This window comes from Filicampus tigris, chromosome 20 (assembly GCF_054856515.1).
Source record: "Filicampus tigris isolate MCC_2025a chromosome 20, RoL_Ftig_1.0, whole genome shotgun sequence".
Taxonomy (NCBI): domain Eukaryota; kingdom Metazoa; phylum Chordata; class Actinopteri; order Syngnathiformes; family Syngnathidae; genus Filicampus; species Filicampus tigris.
Genome location: NC_141236.1, coordinates 9,690,022 through 9,706,282, shown reverse-complemented (window position 1 = coordinate 9,706,282; position 16,261 = coordinate 9,690,022). Strand labels below are relative to the sequence as shown.

At 42.4% G+C, this 16,261-nt stretch overlaps 2 protein-coding genes across 4 annotated transcripts in view; one reads left to right on the top strand and one right to left on the bottom strand.

Annotated features, from left to right (window-relative positions):
* Window positions 1–5,578: 5,578 nt before the first annotated feature.
* The window catches only part of ppp2r5cb (protein phosphatase 2, regulatory subunit B', gamma b), a 30,396-nt gene continuing 19,713 nt past the window's right edge, over window positions 5,579–16,261 (bottom strand). Inside the window, exons 16-23 of one of the 3 annotated variants that reach the window (XR_015083777.1) lie at window positions 16,090–16,224; window positions 15,215–15,411; window positions 15,022–15,133; window positions 12,176–13,187; window positions 10,984–11,316; window positions 10,774–10,890; window positions 9,409–9,514; window positions 5,595–6,010 (exon numbers count right to left, since the gene is read on the bottom strand). The gene's annotated coding sequence lies outside the window, so the exon portion shown is untranslated. Of the gene's footprint in view, window positions 9,515–10,773; window positions 10,891–10,983; window positions 11,317–12,175; window positions 13,188–15,021; window positions 15,134–15,214; window positions 15,412–16,089; window positions 16,225–16,261 lie in introns of all 3 variants that reach the window. The other 2 variants (XR_015083776.1, XR_015083778.1) reach the window with 2 other exon arrangements.
* Window positions 6,036–8,696, top strand: LOC147128228 (thyroxine 5-deiodinase-like). Its single transcript, XM_086018308.1, has one exon. The coding sequence runs from the start codon at window positions 6,282–6,284 to the stop codon at window positions 7,077–7,079; it is 798 nt and encodes a 265-aa protein (XP_085874434.1). The 5' UTR covers window positions 6,036–6,281; the 3' UTR covers window positions 7,080–8,696.

Here is a 16,261-nt window from a genome sequence, read left to right as displayed (position 1 = left end):
TATGTGATAGTTTTACCCATCCCATATGCTTGAAACACTTTTAAACTTATCAAAATACACTTTTAAACGCATTCTAAACACATAACCACTATAGAAAAATACTGCGAGTAATGTAGTGGGTTTGCACATGCTTGTGCCTTTAAGAGGCGGGGTCCAGTGGTGCGCCGTGTGAACTCGGCGAGTATGCGCGCGATTGTCTGAGCGTGAGCTGTGGCCGAAAGCAGGTTCTACGGGAGTGTGCTCACTGTTTTGCTGCTCTCAACAATGAACTGAAAAGTGCATAGGCAACTGCGGCTCTCCTTTCCTACAAGCGAGGGCATGACAGTAAGTATACAGTTTTTAAAAATCTTTAAAACACGCGGCATAGTCGTGGAAAAGTGCATGTTATAAAACTATAAACAATAACTACTGATTGTATTAAAGGTCATTTCCTGCTGTTAAATTGATTGATAAATGATATTTAAATGGATTCATCTCTTTTAATGAAAATATGCTTAGTACTTTGTAAAAGTCACAAAATCACACAAAGGCAGCACTGATCTCGAGGCATTCGGGAGACACTGGGAAATTTGCACTCTGAAAAGTGATGTCGCCAAGTTGACCAAGTCTGACGTCACAAAGCAACGGCAACGGCATTTAGGAAACTTCCCATGTTAAGAAAGCTGGGAAATTTCCAATCTCCCACAAGAAAAAGTGCAAATGAACGACACTTGAGATTCAGTGCGAAGCCTAAGACCGCAGACGGCACAAGAATGGAGGCTTGACTGTCAGTTATGCTGCATTAAGGGGAAACTGGCAAATGTCCAAACTCACAACAACTGCATTCCCTTGATGTTTATCTGAAATGTTGTGTGCCACAGTCATATCGCAAATCCTTCCTAGGCCAGTGTGTCACTCTTGACCCGGGTGGACGAGGTTTCCTGTGAACTAATGATTCACTTGAAAGTCGTTTATCGTCGAAAAAAAAAAAGCTGCCGTGGGCGCACTTTGTCCGCTTTTTATTGTTCCGCTAAAGTGTGTTAAGAGGACGTTTAAAAATGTAGTTCACAAACACATGCTTCCCAGCAGCTACTGCAAGGTTAATCTTGTGATATACGGTAAAGTTAGAATCTTTTAATTGGCGCTCGTAAAAACGCCTGTTGTTACGCCACACCTTTTAGTAAACGGATTCACTCCGAAATGTCATCGGTCAGAGTGTGCGTCACTGCAAGTCGAGGCCGGAACTTTCCCCGCGATAACATCTCGGATTGCGCGCGTCTTTCCCCTCGCTTTCGTCTCCATCCCAAGTCCACAAACCACCCCGCAGCCCCCGTGGATCCCTGTCGGGTGCTTTGAACAACACCCAGACCTTCCCGAGCCCACTGCCAGGGTAAAACAAAGTTGAAGTCTTTTGAGCTTCACCACTGGCTGTTGATGTCAACCTTGAGAGCACGAGTCAACCATTCAAACAGTACTGAGGAGCACTTTAACCATTTGTCACCCCATACCCCCGCTCAACAACGCCCACCACCACCACAGATGGCCCCATGTGGGAAAGCTGCTCACTCACTTGGGTGTTATTACGCATCACATCACCCTCTGTTTGAACCCTCACTTGCGAGGTGGCGTTAGCTTGGAAAAAAACAAACAAAAAAAAAAAACAACAACATACAAAGAGAATAAGTGAATGAGGTCAAGAGTTGCAGTTAAGAAAACTAGGGCATTTCCAATCTCCAACTAGGGAAATAAAACGGAACGTCACTTGAGGTCGGAATTTGAAATGGATGTTCCCTGAGATGCCAAAATTTGACCGGATTTCAGTCAACGGGGACGTTTCTGATGGCGGATTCAATAAAGCTGGGAAATTTCCCCATGGGAAGACTGTAATGGAACGGGAATTGAACCTTCGCTAGCTGCGTGTATGACTACACTAAAAGTGCAATATAGTGAGTAGTTATACGGTAAAATCCCATACCAAATGGTCGCTTGGTTATTGGTTAGTGTCTTTTCTAATTTTTCAATTATAGTTTGCATATCTCATTAAATAATGAATTTGTTTGTTTTGTGTGGATGAAAGTTATTTAAACTAATTGTAGCATAATATTTAGGGATGTTCAATAGCACTTCTGTTTTGTTTTTTTTGTCTTAAATGAGTATCGTTGGCTGGGATCGGCAGCTCCATGAGTACCCGATACCTTAAAATAAAGCCGGTATCAGCCCAATACAATATCTTGTATCTGAACTTTCCAACCCCTTACAACATTTTACATATAAATTACATTTTTATTTATTTACTTAATTCAATAATTGACTTGAAATGAGTGAGCAAAGTGAGCATTCCTTTAAAAAAAAAAACTTACATATTTAATACACATTTTTTTTAAACCTCATTTTCAATTTGTCCCTGTTAAAAATGTGGCACTTGAGTACTAAAATTCAGAAGTAAGGATTTGTGCCATGATATCTCTCAAAACTTGAGTATTATCATCTCTTGCTTGGCCAGGACTGTTGCTGCATCACATTTTGGATGTCATTAGATTGTACAACCTTGCCGCTAATCTCCAATTGCTCTGAAGATTAACACGGCGGCATTAATGTAACGTATCGGAGCTCAGTTGACGCACTTTACCCACTTTGTTTTGACCACCCAATTTTATCAGCACCACAACAGACTCTTTAGGGCCTTAATGACCGTCACCGTCAAGACACCGCTAAACGCACACCGGCCTTACTTCTCAGCCGTCCCTTTTGCGGCTCGGTACAGTTTCTGCTAATCACCATTAAAGACGGCAACTTCACAAAGCCTACGACATTTAAATGTGGTAATTGGATAACATGCATTGTGGCACGGCGTCCATTAGCTGGGCGGGTTGGGGTACAGGACAGGGGTCGCATGCAGCCCGGCGATGCGAGGTGATCCATACCCAGCATCCACGGCGGTCCAGACGGATTAGGCCGAGAGGGAGTACGTGACGGTTGCCTAGCAACTACAAACCCACTCAAACTCCGCCTGGCGTGGAGACGGCCCATGAATAGGTACAAGTTGCAGCCTCGACGAACTCGTATCATCGCACTGGATGACACACAAAACGTATGCACATGCTGTGTGCGTACGCGGGTGTGTGCACGCGCGCGCCACCTTCACCACGTGTAGTAGTTAATAACAATCCAGTCATACTACTAATGGTTTCAGATGGATCCCTGCCACACTTTGTGCTTTGCTGCAGGCTCTTTCCAGCCTGCTTTTCCTATTCTGGGATGTCCTCACATGAACCGAGGTCTCTTGCCAGCGTCGAGGCTGCGTCTAATGAAAGAAGGCCTCCAACAGTTTATATGAAAGAAAAAAAAAAAAAGAAGAAGAAAAACTAAGCCGACTGTTTGTTCACAAAGCCCTGCTCGTCCAGTCAACTCATGAGGGAAGTAACGGTGGGAACACGGCAACAAAGTGGAGGTTTATGGAGAAACGATCAACTTTTACTATGAGCTTTTTCTTCTTTCAATTATACAGGCATCGTAAAAGGTTTTACTATATTTTTGATTCACTGTTTCAGATACATGAAAAGTACTGTATAATATATATATATATATATATATATATATAAATAGAAATAGATCTATATATGTATATGTATATGTGTGTATATAAAGTGGGTACGGAAAGCAATCAGACCCCTTGAAATGTTTCACTTTCTGTGTCATTGCAGCCAAGTGAAAAATTTCAAGCGGTACATATATGTATATACATACACATATGTATGTACATACACATATGTATGTACATACACGTATATGTATATACTTGCGGCTGACTGTTCTTGAAAAAACAGTCCGCATCCCCAACAAAGAGAAAAGGTGCCACACGCGTCCTGCAGGAGGCGCTATAGCCTCCATTCAAATTGAAAGAGCACGTTGGTCACAACCCCTGTTTGTCTCCATCTTTAACTAAGTTAGGATGTTTTCAGTCTGTTTTTCATTTTCATCTGTTTGTGTTTGCTGCTGATGACATTAGGCCTTGGCGGAGGTCTTGTGCTCCACTGGGTGCACGTCTAGGTCAACAATAGAAAACATTTGCAGATTCCGCTTTTATCCAATCATGAAAAACGAGGAGAAGAAACAACAACAACAACAACAACACAAAAAGTATGTTGGGCTCAAAGATTCTGTCGTTTACTGGTCAACGCTCGCCCAGTTGCGATTTTCATCTGATCCGCTTCAATTTCAAGCCACCGTCTTCTAGCGATCAATTGTGTGTATATGTGAGAAGCCTCTTGACTTTGAGCTCAAATCAATCGGGCTCAAAGGTTTTGCACTCAGGCAGTCGTGATTTTCAATCGATCCCCTTCAGTTATCGACGATCTCCGCTGTAGATCGATTGTGAGAAGCATTTCTATTGTTGCTTCAGCTCAATAGGGCTGTGTAGCAAATACATACAAATGGAATCCCTCGTGGGGAATATCTTACATTTTTCACCGACTTTGCATATGATTGAGTGTCTGTATCAAGCATACCGCCCGCACATCGACAATCATGCTAATTTTTTGGTGCTCGAGCGGCATTCCTCGACAAGCGTTTTATCCCGCGCTAACGGAAACACTCTGTGCTTCCATCTGCTCAGCGGAGGAGGTGGACGATGACGCATACACCTCACATGTGGAGAGCGAGGGAGGGACCGAGCGAGCAAGAAAAGAGTGGGAGAGGAGGGCATGATGATGAGCATGATGATGTCACAAAAAAGAGGGGAGGGCTGGGGTGAGTGGGTTTTTAGGGGGTCTGGCCAGGCAACAGTAGGAATGACAATCGCTAGCGATAAATCAGAACTGTAATGTTACATATGTCTCGATACAGTGTGTATGAAAAGCCAAAAAAAATTAAAATAAATACATGTTGGTAGAGTACGGCTAATAGTCTAAATGCAAAATAAAACAGCATAAAATTGAACTGATCATTTTAACAATTCAATCCATTATTGAAATTGTATCTTAACCCAAAAAAAGCCTGCACATAATTAGGCCAAATACTATGAGTTAATCTTTTTTTTTTTCCAACAAACAACTGAACTGCATATCCGGGTAAACCAATGAAAAAGCATACATCACCACATATGTTGTGATTTTCCTAGATACATTTACACACAATTGCATTTTATATTTAGTTACATTTTTCTCAGTTTTTGGCTAAAAACTTTTTTTTAATGTATGCACTCTTGAAATTACTGAAGACAAGTACTGTTAAAAAAATAATTCATTCAATTAAAACTACCCACTTCAGAGCAATTACAACATTGTAAAACACTCAGATTTTTTAAATTCAATTGAATATTGTAATTGTACAAACAGGTGATTGTTTTGTCTATTGTAAATCAATTGAATTGCATAAACACATTTAATAAGTAAATTCTTATATATTTTTTTTATATTTCATCGGCGATGGGCCAAAACCTCCTGTCACAATTTGGTACATTTAATATCTTTTCAGATATCAACTTTAATTTTTTTTGTTTAAAAACCGAGAGAACCTCTCAAGTGAGTTAAGTCTTTTTACTCTCTCTCTCCCCCTCTCTCTCTCAGCACCGCCACATATCGATCAAGCCCCTCACCCCCCTCAGCCCGGGAGACAAATTAAAATCCTAATAAGTCTTTTAATAAGGTGCAACGCAATTGCACATAATTAAGAGGTAATTAAACTAAATGTCCAATGTTATGTTTTTGTCTGCATTTTATTGAAACCAATTGATACATTTCATTTGAATATTCCATTTGTAAGACGTGCCTTTTTTCAGTTGAACTTCTTAAAATCTCAACATATATGAATGCACCCAAACAATATTTAATGGAACACGCTGTTCGTCAATGATGTCTAAAACCGTGAATGAGTCACCAAGGCAATCGCATCCTGCTCGCACTTACCTCCACTCCCTCGGTGTGCGTGGATCCAGCGCAGTCTAGCGTTGAGAAACGTCCCTACACTTGCTTCAGGAGCCTCCCAGCTGATGTTGACGTCAAAACTTTTTTCCTTCTTCCCGCGCCGTCCACTGGAGAAAGAGAGCAGAATGTAATGAATATGTAACTCCAACGGGTGTGTAACTTTCAAAGGTGACTATGATGCGCGCGTGTGTAGCGCAACGAGGTGAGAGGAGGTAATCCCCCACCATGTGAGTGGGCGGAGATGACTCCAACGGTGCCGGCCCTATAAAAGGAGGGAGCGCGCACGTCGGGAGAGTTCCGTTCCAAATGTGTCGAGGCGACTGACGACCGGCTTGGATCTCCAGTCCTGTCCCGGCCGTGGGTTTCTGTCGCCGCACGATGCACGACTCAGGCGGCGTGCAGCTGGCGCGGGCTCTGAAGCTCGCCGCCCTCTTCCTGCTGCTGGTGCCTCGCTTCCTTGCCGCGGCGGTCACGCTGTGGCTCCTGGACTTCCTGTGCATCCGCCGCAAGGTGCTCCTCCAGATGGGCGCGCGGCCGCACAGCGCCGACGACCCGCCGCTGTGCGTGTCCGACTCCAACCGCATGTTCACGCTGGAGTCGCTGCGGGCCGTGTGGTACGGCCAGAAGCTGGACCTGCTCAAGTCGGCGCGGCTGGGACGCGCGGCGCCCAACACGGAGGTGGTGCTGGTGCCCGAGCGGCGCCCGGTGCGCATCCTGGACTGCATGCGCGGCACGCGGCCGCTGGTGCTCAACTTCGGCAGCTGCTCCTGACCGCCCTTCATGACGCGCCTGGCCGCCTTCCAGCGCGTCGTCAGCCAGTTTGCCGACATCGCCGACTTCGTGGTGGTCTACATCGAGGAGGCGCACCCGGCCGACGGCTGGGTGAGCTCGGACGCCCCCTACCAGATCCTCAAGCACCGCTGCCTGGAGGACCGGCTGAGCGCCGCGCGCCTGATGCTGGCCCGGGTGCCCGGCAGCAGCGTGGTGGTGGACAACATGGACAACTCGTCCAACGCCGCCTACGGAGCCTACTTCGAGAGACTCTACATCGTGCGCGACCAGAGGGTGGTCTATCAGGGGGGCCGGGGCCCAGAGGGCTACCGGATCTCGGAGCTCAGGAAGTGGCTGGAACAGTACCGGAGTGACATGAGCGCGTGTCCGGTACTGCAAGCCTAACCCAGGAGCAGCACTTTTTTTTTTTTGTTTTTAACTTTGTTTGCTTGCACACACACGGATTGTTTTTCATGCGTTATGTGTGTAATGACTCCTCAAAATCAGGGGTTCTCAAACTTTTGGGGTCCAGGCACCCCCCCAAAAACTACACCATCAAAAGTAACAACATTTTGGTCAAGAAAAAACAGGACTGACCCACCACTTGGATACATTTTTGGGTTGTTTTGTACAAAACAACCCAGAAAGTAGGATCAAATTGACCAAAGTGTTGAGTCAGTGTCATTTTAACCAAAATGGAGTTATCTTTGACCCAGCAATTTCAAGAGTGTACCATGTGTAGCCCTTAACAAACTCCCTTAAAACTGCTTGGTCAAAAATAACCAAGTTTTGGTAAAAACAAAATAAAATTAGACTGACCCACTGCTTGGGTCAATTTGAACCAACGTTCTGGGTTGTCTTGTAAAAAGCAACCCAAAACTTTGGGTTAAATGTTGAGTCAAATTGACCCAAGTAGCAGGACAGTTCACTTTTGTCCAAAATTTGGTTATTTTGGACCAAGTTGTTTTAAGAGTGAATAAAAACGTGGCCCATTTTGGGAATACAAAAAAAATATTCACTTTTTTTTTGAGAGAGAAGAGAGAGACAGAGAGAGAGACAGAGAGAGAGACAGAGACAGAGACAGAGAGAGAGAGAGAGAGAGAGAGAGAGAGAGAAAGTTGTAAGAATGAAGTTGTTTCCAAGATGTGATCATATTAAAGTCAAAGCTTAACAAGAGAAAAAAGTCGTATTTTAACAAGTAAATAAATGCCCCCCCCAAAAAAATGTCCTAATATAATTATAAGAAAACAGATTTCCAACTTAACAAGACCAATCGTGTTAGCAAATTGTAATCTTATTTTTCCAAAACAGTCACATAGCTTATTAAAAAGTCAAAGCTGAACAAGGGAAGACGGTCACATTCTAACATTTCCAAATACAGCACAAATCTTATTCTCACAATAGTAGGCTTTTTAGTCTGGAAAAAGAAGCCTTTACTCACTAATAAAATGGAACTATTTTATCCATCATTTTGTTCTTGAAAAAGGTGACTATTACTAGATATACTTTTGCTCTTAAAAAACAACAAAAACAAAAACTGACCATTTTCATGCAGGGATGTCAGATTTAAAGTGTTATGTCACAATCAAAACAGAGCTTTTACCTTTTACTATTAAGGTTCTTGAATTGCCACTACTGCCCTTTCGTAAAGCATACACTTTTTTTTTTTTTTTTAATTATACAACAATTGATTGCAAATTATTTTTGACCAACGGGGGTCCGGGGACCCCAGTTTGAGAACCGCTGCTCTAAATGACTATTATATATTCAATTGATGTTGGATTCCAGGTGGCACGCTGGGGTGTCTGCGTGAAGTTCAGTTCTTCAACGGCCCAGCCACAGAACCGACACTGATGTTTGTGACACCCCAGTGGGTTGGTGGGTGGCTGTCCCCATGGGCACCAGGTTGACAGAAGAAATGAGGGGTACATTATGACATGATGTCATGCTGTGTAATTGAACAAACTATTTTTTTGTATAAAATAAATGAGGGACACTCAACCTTCTGGAGTGATGACATGATGCTGTTTTTCCTGTTTCTTACTTTGGTGTGTCAAATTCAGGTTAGAGAAGAGAGGTGTGTGCGTATGCCATAAAATAATGGTAACCAGTGTATATTATGGACTGTCCTCTATTATATTTAACTCCCTGTTTGCACCGGTCAAGCTGATCCATTTTAACAATACAGTGAACCCCCCGCACACTCACTGTTTGGCACCCAAAGATTCACTTATTCGTTAATTTTAAAAATAATAATGATTATACAATAAGAATAATAATTGTCATTTTTTTGTGTATGGAAAACGCTTATTGGAGATTTATATAACATTTTTCAGGACTGTTATGGGGTTAAATAAAAATCAAATTTATGTATGCACATATATATGTACATATACATACATACATGTATATAATATACTGTACATATACATACATATACATGCTCAAAAACATATACAGTATATAGCAAATGCTTGTTTAATTCCTGCATGCTCAAACAAAGAGTATAAAGTCAATTCAGCATGAAATTTATTCAAAATTGAGAGCTCACTGAAACTGAAAGAGCCCACATTAAAGCGCCGCACAATGCTTGATGTTCCCTTAATGACACGTTGTGTAACGTATTTGTTGAGCACTCTTCAATTACATTTTGAAGACGCAAACAGAATCCAATGCAAATCCCTATACACTGTATATTATATGAAACACGCACGCATAGAAGATTAGGCATTACCGAGCTCCGTGATTCAAACCGGTCCCAAGAGGTTCGGTTTTCAAACGCCCTCGCCTCCATCCTGGATATTTCTCTACTCCCTTGTTGTTGTGACTTTTGGCTTGTCCTGTCAAGGCGTTCACATGATGCAGAAAGCATGGGGGGGAAAAAAACACACACAAAAGACCAATAATAGAAACGACAAACATTCACACATGCATGCAATTCTTCCTAATCAATAACGGCAGACAAAAAAAATCCGTGATTTAAAAAAGGAGCTGATTGATAACGTCTGGGTGACCTAGAGCGGACAGAATGATAACAAAAACCGTTGTAAACGTTGCTGTTGTTTGAAGTTGTATTTAAACCACCAATTTAGGCTCAAGCAGTTGTAGGAAAACAATTATTTGGAGGTGAGTTAATAAGGTTGTGTTAGGTAATGCATTTCAAATAAATATGAAGTCCGGTGCACACAATTTAAAATGACATTTTTACAATGGGCTCCTCCAACCAAAATGGTTATCTTGAAGCGCCTTTTTTGGCATGATCATCAAGGCTGGATGAAGAACCAGGACCACTGATGGTTTTGCAACTTCACAGAAGAAGGGGGAAAAATAAACTAGGAATTAAATAACATCAAGTGTGACACTGATGGGGCATTGTAATTTTTCCTGGTAACTTCGAAAAAAAAACATGGTATTCTTATCATGCATATTTTTCAAAATTGTGATTGACTTTGCATGGCTATTAATTAAACTGACACGGTAGAGGGTCTAACGGGGGGGTGGAAAATGTTTTCTCCCATCCCATCCCCCACCCCCAAAGTACTACGCAATTCAGTGATTTTATTTCTGGGTAAAAAAATGATTTCTTTGTTATTGTGGTTAGTTTTTTGGGGGGTGGTAAACATGCCTCGGGTCACAACGACCCGTGACTGTTCCTGGTGTATGAAATAAACAAATGTAACAAGGGGCTTGATTAATAATAGATGTGAAAGACCACTGTGCACATAATGCAGACAATAATAATGTGATGCAGAGGGCAAAAAGGAATTATTTATATATTGTAGAAACATTGCGTAACACTTAACTCATTCACTGCCATTGACAAATTTGTCTTTTCACAGTCCAGCCATTCAATCTCAGGAATTTATTGATATATTTTGAATTTTTTTTCAAACGTTAGGGTAAAAGAGGGTTTGAAAATGTCTGGCAGCGAACGAGTTAAATATAAGTTTTAAAACAGAGCTAAGATGCGGTCATGACAAACTACTACTGTATTACATATAGAGTACTTATGACAACAAACTTCAACCATTGCTGGATGGAAACATTCCCTTATTTGTGTGTGTGCGTGAGAAAAGGAGGTGCAAATTGCACTGATCACCTCAGCATGGCATCTGTGTCCCGGTTGCCACGGCGACCCGGTTGCCATGAGATCCATTATCTGGAGAGTTCTGTCTGCAGATGTCACCGGGCGCCGCTCTCAATAACAAGACCTCCTCTGTCAAAAGCAAACAGTGGACACGTTAGGAGAAAGAATAAAACAACAACTCCCCCCCCCCCTCCAAAAAAAAAAAACAAGGCAAGCACTAACACTGCAAAGTCAGGTGTCTTGACACTTTGGGGACTTGTTTCCTTTTTTGTGACAATGCCAGAAATGGAGAGCCAGACGCGCTGTGTGGCACTCATGAATGGAAGCAGATGATTCAGGTTGGCTGCATCCTCCTCCTCCATCTCCTCCCCCACATGACGCAAGTCTGAGCGCGTCTGACGCGTGGCCGTGCCGCGCATCCGCTCTCTTTCCAGTTGCAAATCACCCTCCGCTGGGATATGGAAATGTGTTTACGCTTCCTCGCTGCTCACCTGCAGGCTCCATGCTCCCACCTGTGCCGCACTCGCCTCCAGCCAACACGACCACGCGCTTGCGCTAAAAGACACACAGTGGCATATGACAGCGTCTATCCGAAGGAGGCATTTTGTTTGTCTACAGCTCAGTTGAATGATTGGAAGGAAATTGTTGAGCGTTTTCAATGGGAAACTTTCACATGATCAGTTTTCTAGAAGGTGGAAAAATGAGACATCTATTTGAGGGGAGGCGTTCATGCAAGTATATGACTAGTTAACGTGTGACATAACACTAAAAGGCAGTCAGTGGGGGCAACACCTTCCATAAAGGCCGGCCAACCAATTCAAATCTGGATCAGGCATTTATTTAAAAGAGGTATTTATTTTTTAATTATCTGTGTTAGGGTCACGCGAGCTTGTATTAACCTTCTCACATGAGCAATTCTTTCTAGCCGGTAAAAAAAAAGGGAGACATCTGCTTTAAAGTGGACAACAGTTTGTGATAGATCGAGACGTGATCGAGACACTGATTAATAATTAAAGTGAAGGAACTGCGTGAGATGCCACTTTTTTACACGGAAATGTTATAATGGATTAACTTAACATTCATTTGAAAGAAGCTATTGTTTCTTATGTTTGCTCATGTGTATTAGTGGTAAGTCTCTCACCTAGGTGCAAAAAGTTAAAAAAATAAAACAGTGGACAGAAAGTCAAATTCATCTGTAATGGTGCATTTTAGACTCCCCCTGAAATGGGAATCCAAAACCACAATACCCTGAAACTTTATTTCTGTATAAGTGAATATTTTATATTGAATATTTATATTATATATAAGGAAAACCTCCTCACTTTTTCGCACACGGTTAACAAAAGCGCCGTTTAATGGACTTGCCGGAATGCCTCCAACATTGTGGGAAGAGTTCGCTTTGAAAAACACTCACATCGATCAAGCTTGGAAGCTCGGTTCGTACGACGTGGAAAAGCCGACGTTTCCAGTCCTCACAAACGCTTTTGCTGCGGATTACGTTTGATGGCTTTTGGAGTGTCCAAGCCAGGCAAAGTTGCAGACAGCAAGGTTGATTTATTACACCAGAGCCCTCAGAGTCATCCAACGAGTTCTTCAGAAAGAACCCTTGTACGAAGAAATGATGTCGGATGAGTGATTATACTGGATGTGTTCCGTGTGAGAGGCACTGGTAGGAGCTTCTGCCTTTGGCCAGAGTGTCGGCTTTTTCCCCTCTTCTGAACATTGTTGTGAGACTTCTCTCTCCGAACTCCGGAGGTGCTTTAAGCCACGTTCTCAATCATACAAGAATTCTACTGGCCTCCAACGTGTATCCCCTTGGTGCCGGATGAAAAGCGCTCATCTCTTTTGAGGGTTTTTCCCCAGTTGGAGTCATGTTTGGCATGGCGTTGTAGATCTTATCTTTTGAGTCACAAGTGTCTTCGGATGCCATGCGCTCTGCAGACTGTTCCAAAATAAAAACCTGCAGGCGTGCGAGAGTGGTCAACCTCCAAAGTGAAATGCGACAAGTGGTGTCATTTGTGAGTGGCACAGGGTAAAATCAAGTGCGGTGTGGAAAGGCCGTAAGAGTCAAAACTACTGACAAATCCCCCATCAGCCATCCCATTTTGGACCGAGTATGTGAAAGTGGATCACGGGAGGGAATTTCAGGGAATTAAAGGGCAGAAGACATACAGCCCAAGTAGCTTCAACAAAATCGGACCGCATGACTATCAGTCCAACCTAAAAGGGCAATTTGATCAGGACAAGACACCGTTATCTCACTGCAGGTGATACATAGCTTGATTTTATCTTAAGATGCTACATGCTAGCTCGCCTTCACTGGGATAGAAAAAATCAATAAGACGGTATGACGCCATCGTGGGACTTGCGTTAATGGAGCTTGACCTCAAACTTTGCCGCCGCACTCCAATTAGAGAAAGGCACGCCTGTTGGGGGGGAAAAAAAAAAACAGATCATGTGGGGGTAAGCGTGTGACCTTTTATGGACATCACTTGGGATAAGTCACTCACATTCCTGTTCCATTTTGGTTTGTTTTTGTGTTGATACGCTCGACTCAAAAAATCTTATTTTTGTACTATGAGAAGGCGCACACCAGTGTGCATCAGTTAAAAGTGATTAGTCGTGGTATTTGCATGTTTGGAAACGCTCCTTTTATGTCGTGGGTCAAATTGACCAGTGTCCATATTGTCAAAATATAAATATGTATCTATTGTTGCATTTGCTTTAGATGCATATACATACACACATACAAAAAGGAACAGGAAAAAAAAATGCCAGCAGAATATTAACAGATTTTCAAATGGAACCATTGACCCAGAACAGAAATGTCAAATAAACTACTTCCCAGTTTATTTTCATATTTGTCACAGACGCTCGCACTCAAGCACTAGCACATGGCATACACACCCGCGCACACGCAGACACGAGATCCGCTGTTATTTTTGGATGAATTTCAACCCTTCTGTTTTGCCACGGGTCAAATTAAACCTGTGTTTGTTTGTTTTTTGTTAAAGCTTTTTCAAAAGTTGTTTTTCCCTGAAGATAGTTTAATTGATATGGTAAAAATATCCTGTCATATTGTAATTCAAACAGTTGCTGACAAATTATTTGTATTTTTTAAATTGTATGATTTTTCTATTTGTTTGTATATTCCTCAAAAAAAATCATGGAAAATACCCCAAAATGTCATTAAACATCAGAATATTAGGAAAAAATATATATTAATTTGACGGAAAACAATACAAAAAAATATGTAAAAAAATTAATTAATTAAAAATCCATCCATCATCTGAACCGCTTATCCTCACAGTTGAGTTCAAAAAACATTTTTGTTAAAAATTAAAACAATACTTACCGTTTTCCAATTGATTGTATGTTTTTCATGATAAATCATCGTGACGTCATTACGTTGTGGTAGGTTATATACAACGAGTTGAGACTTGCAAATTCATAAATGTCATAAACCGAGGAACCCCTGCATCAATTTCATTCACCCATACGGAATATGACAAAACTCTCTGGTCTGAATATCCCTCTCGCAAAAGGTCAGATCGGGGACGTTGTGCATATTGCTTTTTGCTCATCAGAGTAGAGCCAAAAATCCCCTTCACCCCCTTTTCTGCCAGCGTGTCTGGCCCCTTCTGTCAATCTCCTGCACTTCATGTCCCTCAAGTGCATCTCGGCCTGGCGGCTCCAGACGGTCAGGTGAGGTTGAGGCGTCTACACTGCGTCGCCCCCACCTGTGTCACTTTGAGTGCTGATGTGTGTGTGTGTGTGTGATTTGACAACACTATCGAGATATCCTGCATGTGTGTGTCCCCAGGTGCTCTCGATATGCTTGTGTTCCAGACAGTCAAGTCAGAGGAGCATTGTGCTTGAGGCCAGCCTCCGATCGAGTCATTATTGCTGAAGAGGTCCCCTGCTGCTTTATGTCCTCAATGTATTGACACACACATGCACCATAAATAGGCTGCAACATTAGGTACAGCTGCACAATAAGATCCGCTGGTGCAGCAGTGACATCATTTTAACTGTCAGGTTTTTTTTTAAAATTAATATAAAAAAATATATTTTTTTTTTAAATTACTGGCTGTGCCTGGGATTAAAACCTTGAAATAGAGGCACCACTGTTGACATTAGACAGCTGCTCTATTTTATTTGCCTTTACAAAGATAGTTGTTACCCCTGCTCTTGTATTGGACGTCTTTCACTTGGAGAGGTGTACCTAATAAAGTGTCCCATGAGTGAACTTTACATTACCTGGCCTTATGTGATTTGCACGATCTGAGAAAGAGTCTCTGGATGTCCCATCTGGTCACGCAGAACCCACTGGAGGTAAACACTTAAAAGGTCCTGTTTTGTCATAGCTCCACTGGGAATAACAACAAAAAACAGCCTGGGTCTCAACTTACCATAATAATCACTTATTTTGCAGGGGAACACGATGTCTTACCCTAAGGTCTGCGTCGTCGTCGTCGTCTTAAGCTCTCCATTGTGTGGTGGCAAGCGGGATGCTTGTTCACACTGTTGCCATTCTGGATTCAACACCTGGGGGGTGGGTTCGCGATTTAATCTGGGCGGTAAGTAGCCGCGTTGCCGATGGCGGAGCCGTCCGGGGGTCAGGCTGTGTGAATGTAACAACGGATCCAGCTGGGACGGAGCCAAGGAGTTGGGTAAGGTGATGCAAAAGCAGGCTTGTGGGAAGATTCAAACTAATAGATACATTTTCTTTCTTCACAAAAGCCAGAACACTTTGGAAATATCATCTTCTGGATAACCATTAAATATTGACACAACATATCACAGGTTATTATGTCACATTCAAGAGTGCTCGGAAAGAGAAAAACACCGTCCGCACTGGTGGCCTTTTACTTCTACGTAGATTTTAAATGCTGATTACCTCATACCAGGTAACGAATACACTGAGTATGTGCTATAATCTTTTAATTGGCTTTTTTCTTTTAGGGAGTCTCCCATTTATAAATTATGCTTCATTCAAAACTACCTTGGAAAAAGCGATCAATAAACAGTTGACTTCTGGAAGATTTTTTTTTTTTTTTTTAACATTACACAGAGAGATCAACAACTTAAATAATAATAAAGTAAATAAAAACTAAAATACTGCTATTCACGAGCGGTCTTGAATAAAGCATAATCGTACACGATTTCCTCTCTCGGCACTCGCGGGCCACTTTCGAGGGAATTGTGGTTTATTAGCTTTGACGATCCTCAGATGGGAGGAATTTCAAAGAAAATGTTTAGATCTTCACGACGTGACACAGCATGTCTGAGAAACTTCCAGAACCCGCCCGCTGGCAGCGAGGTTACCTGAGGCCACAGCGGTTGCATTGTGCTCGCGCCTCAGAGAGACGCATCCTGCCCGGTAAACTGAATCTCATCCGCACAAATGGAGATGACGGCTTTTATCTCTTGTCTTCAACCCGTCATCAGGCTTCTCTTCCACTGATCAATGAACAGCAGGGGATTGGTGAGCAGCACA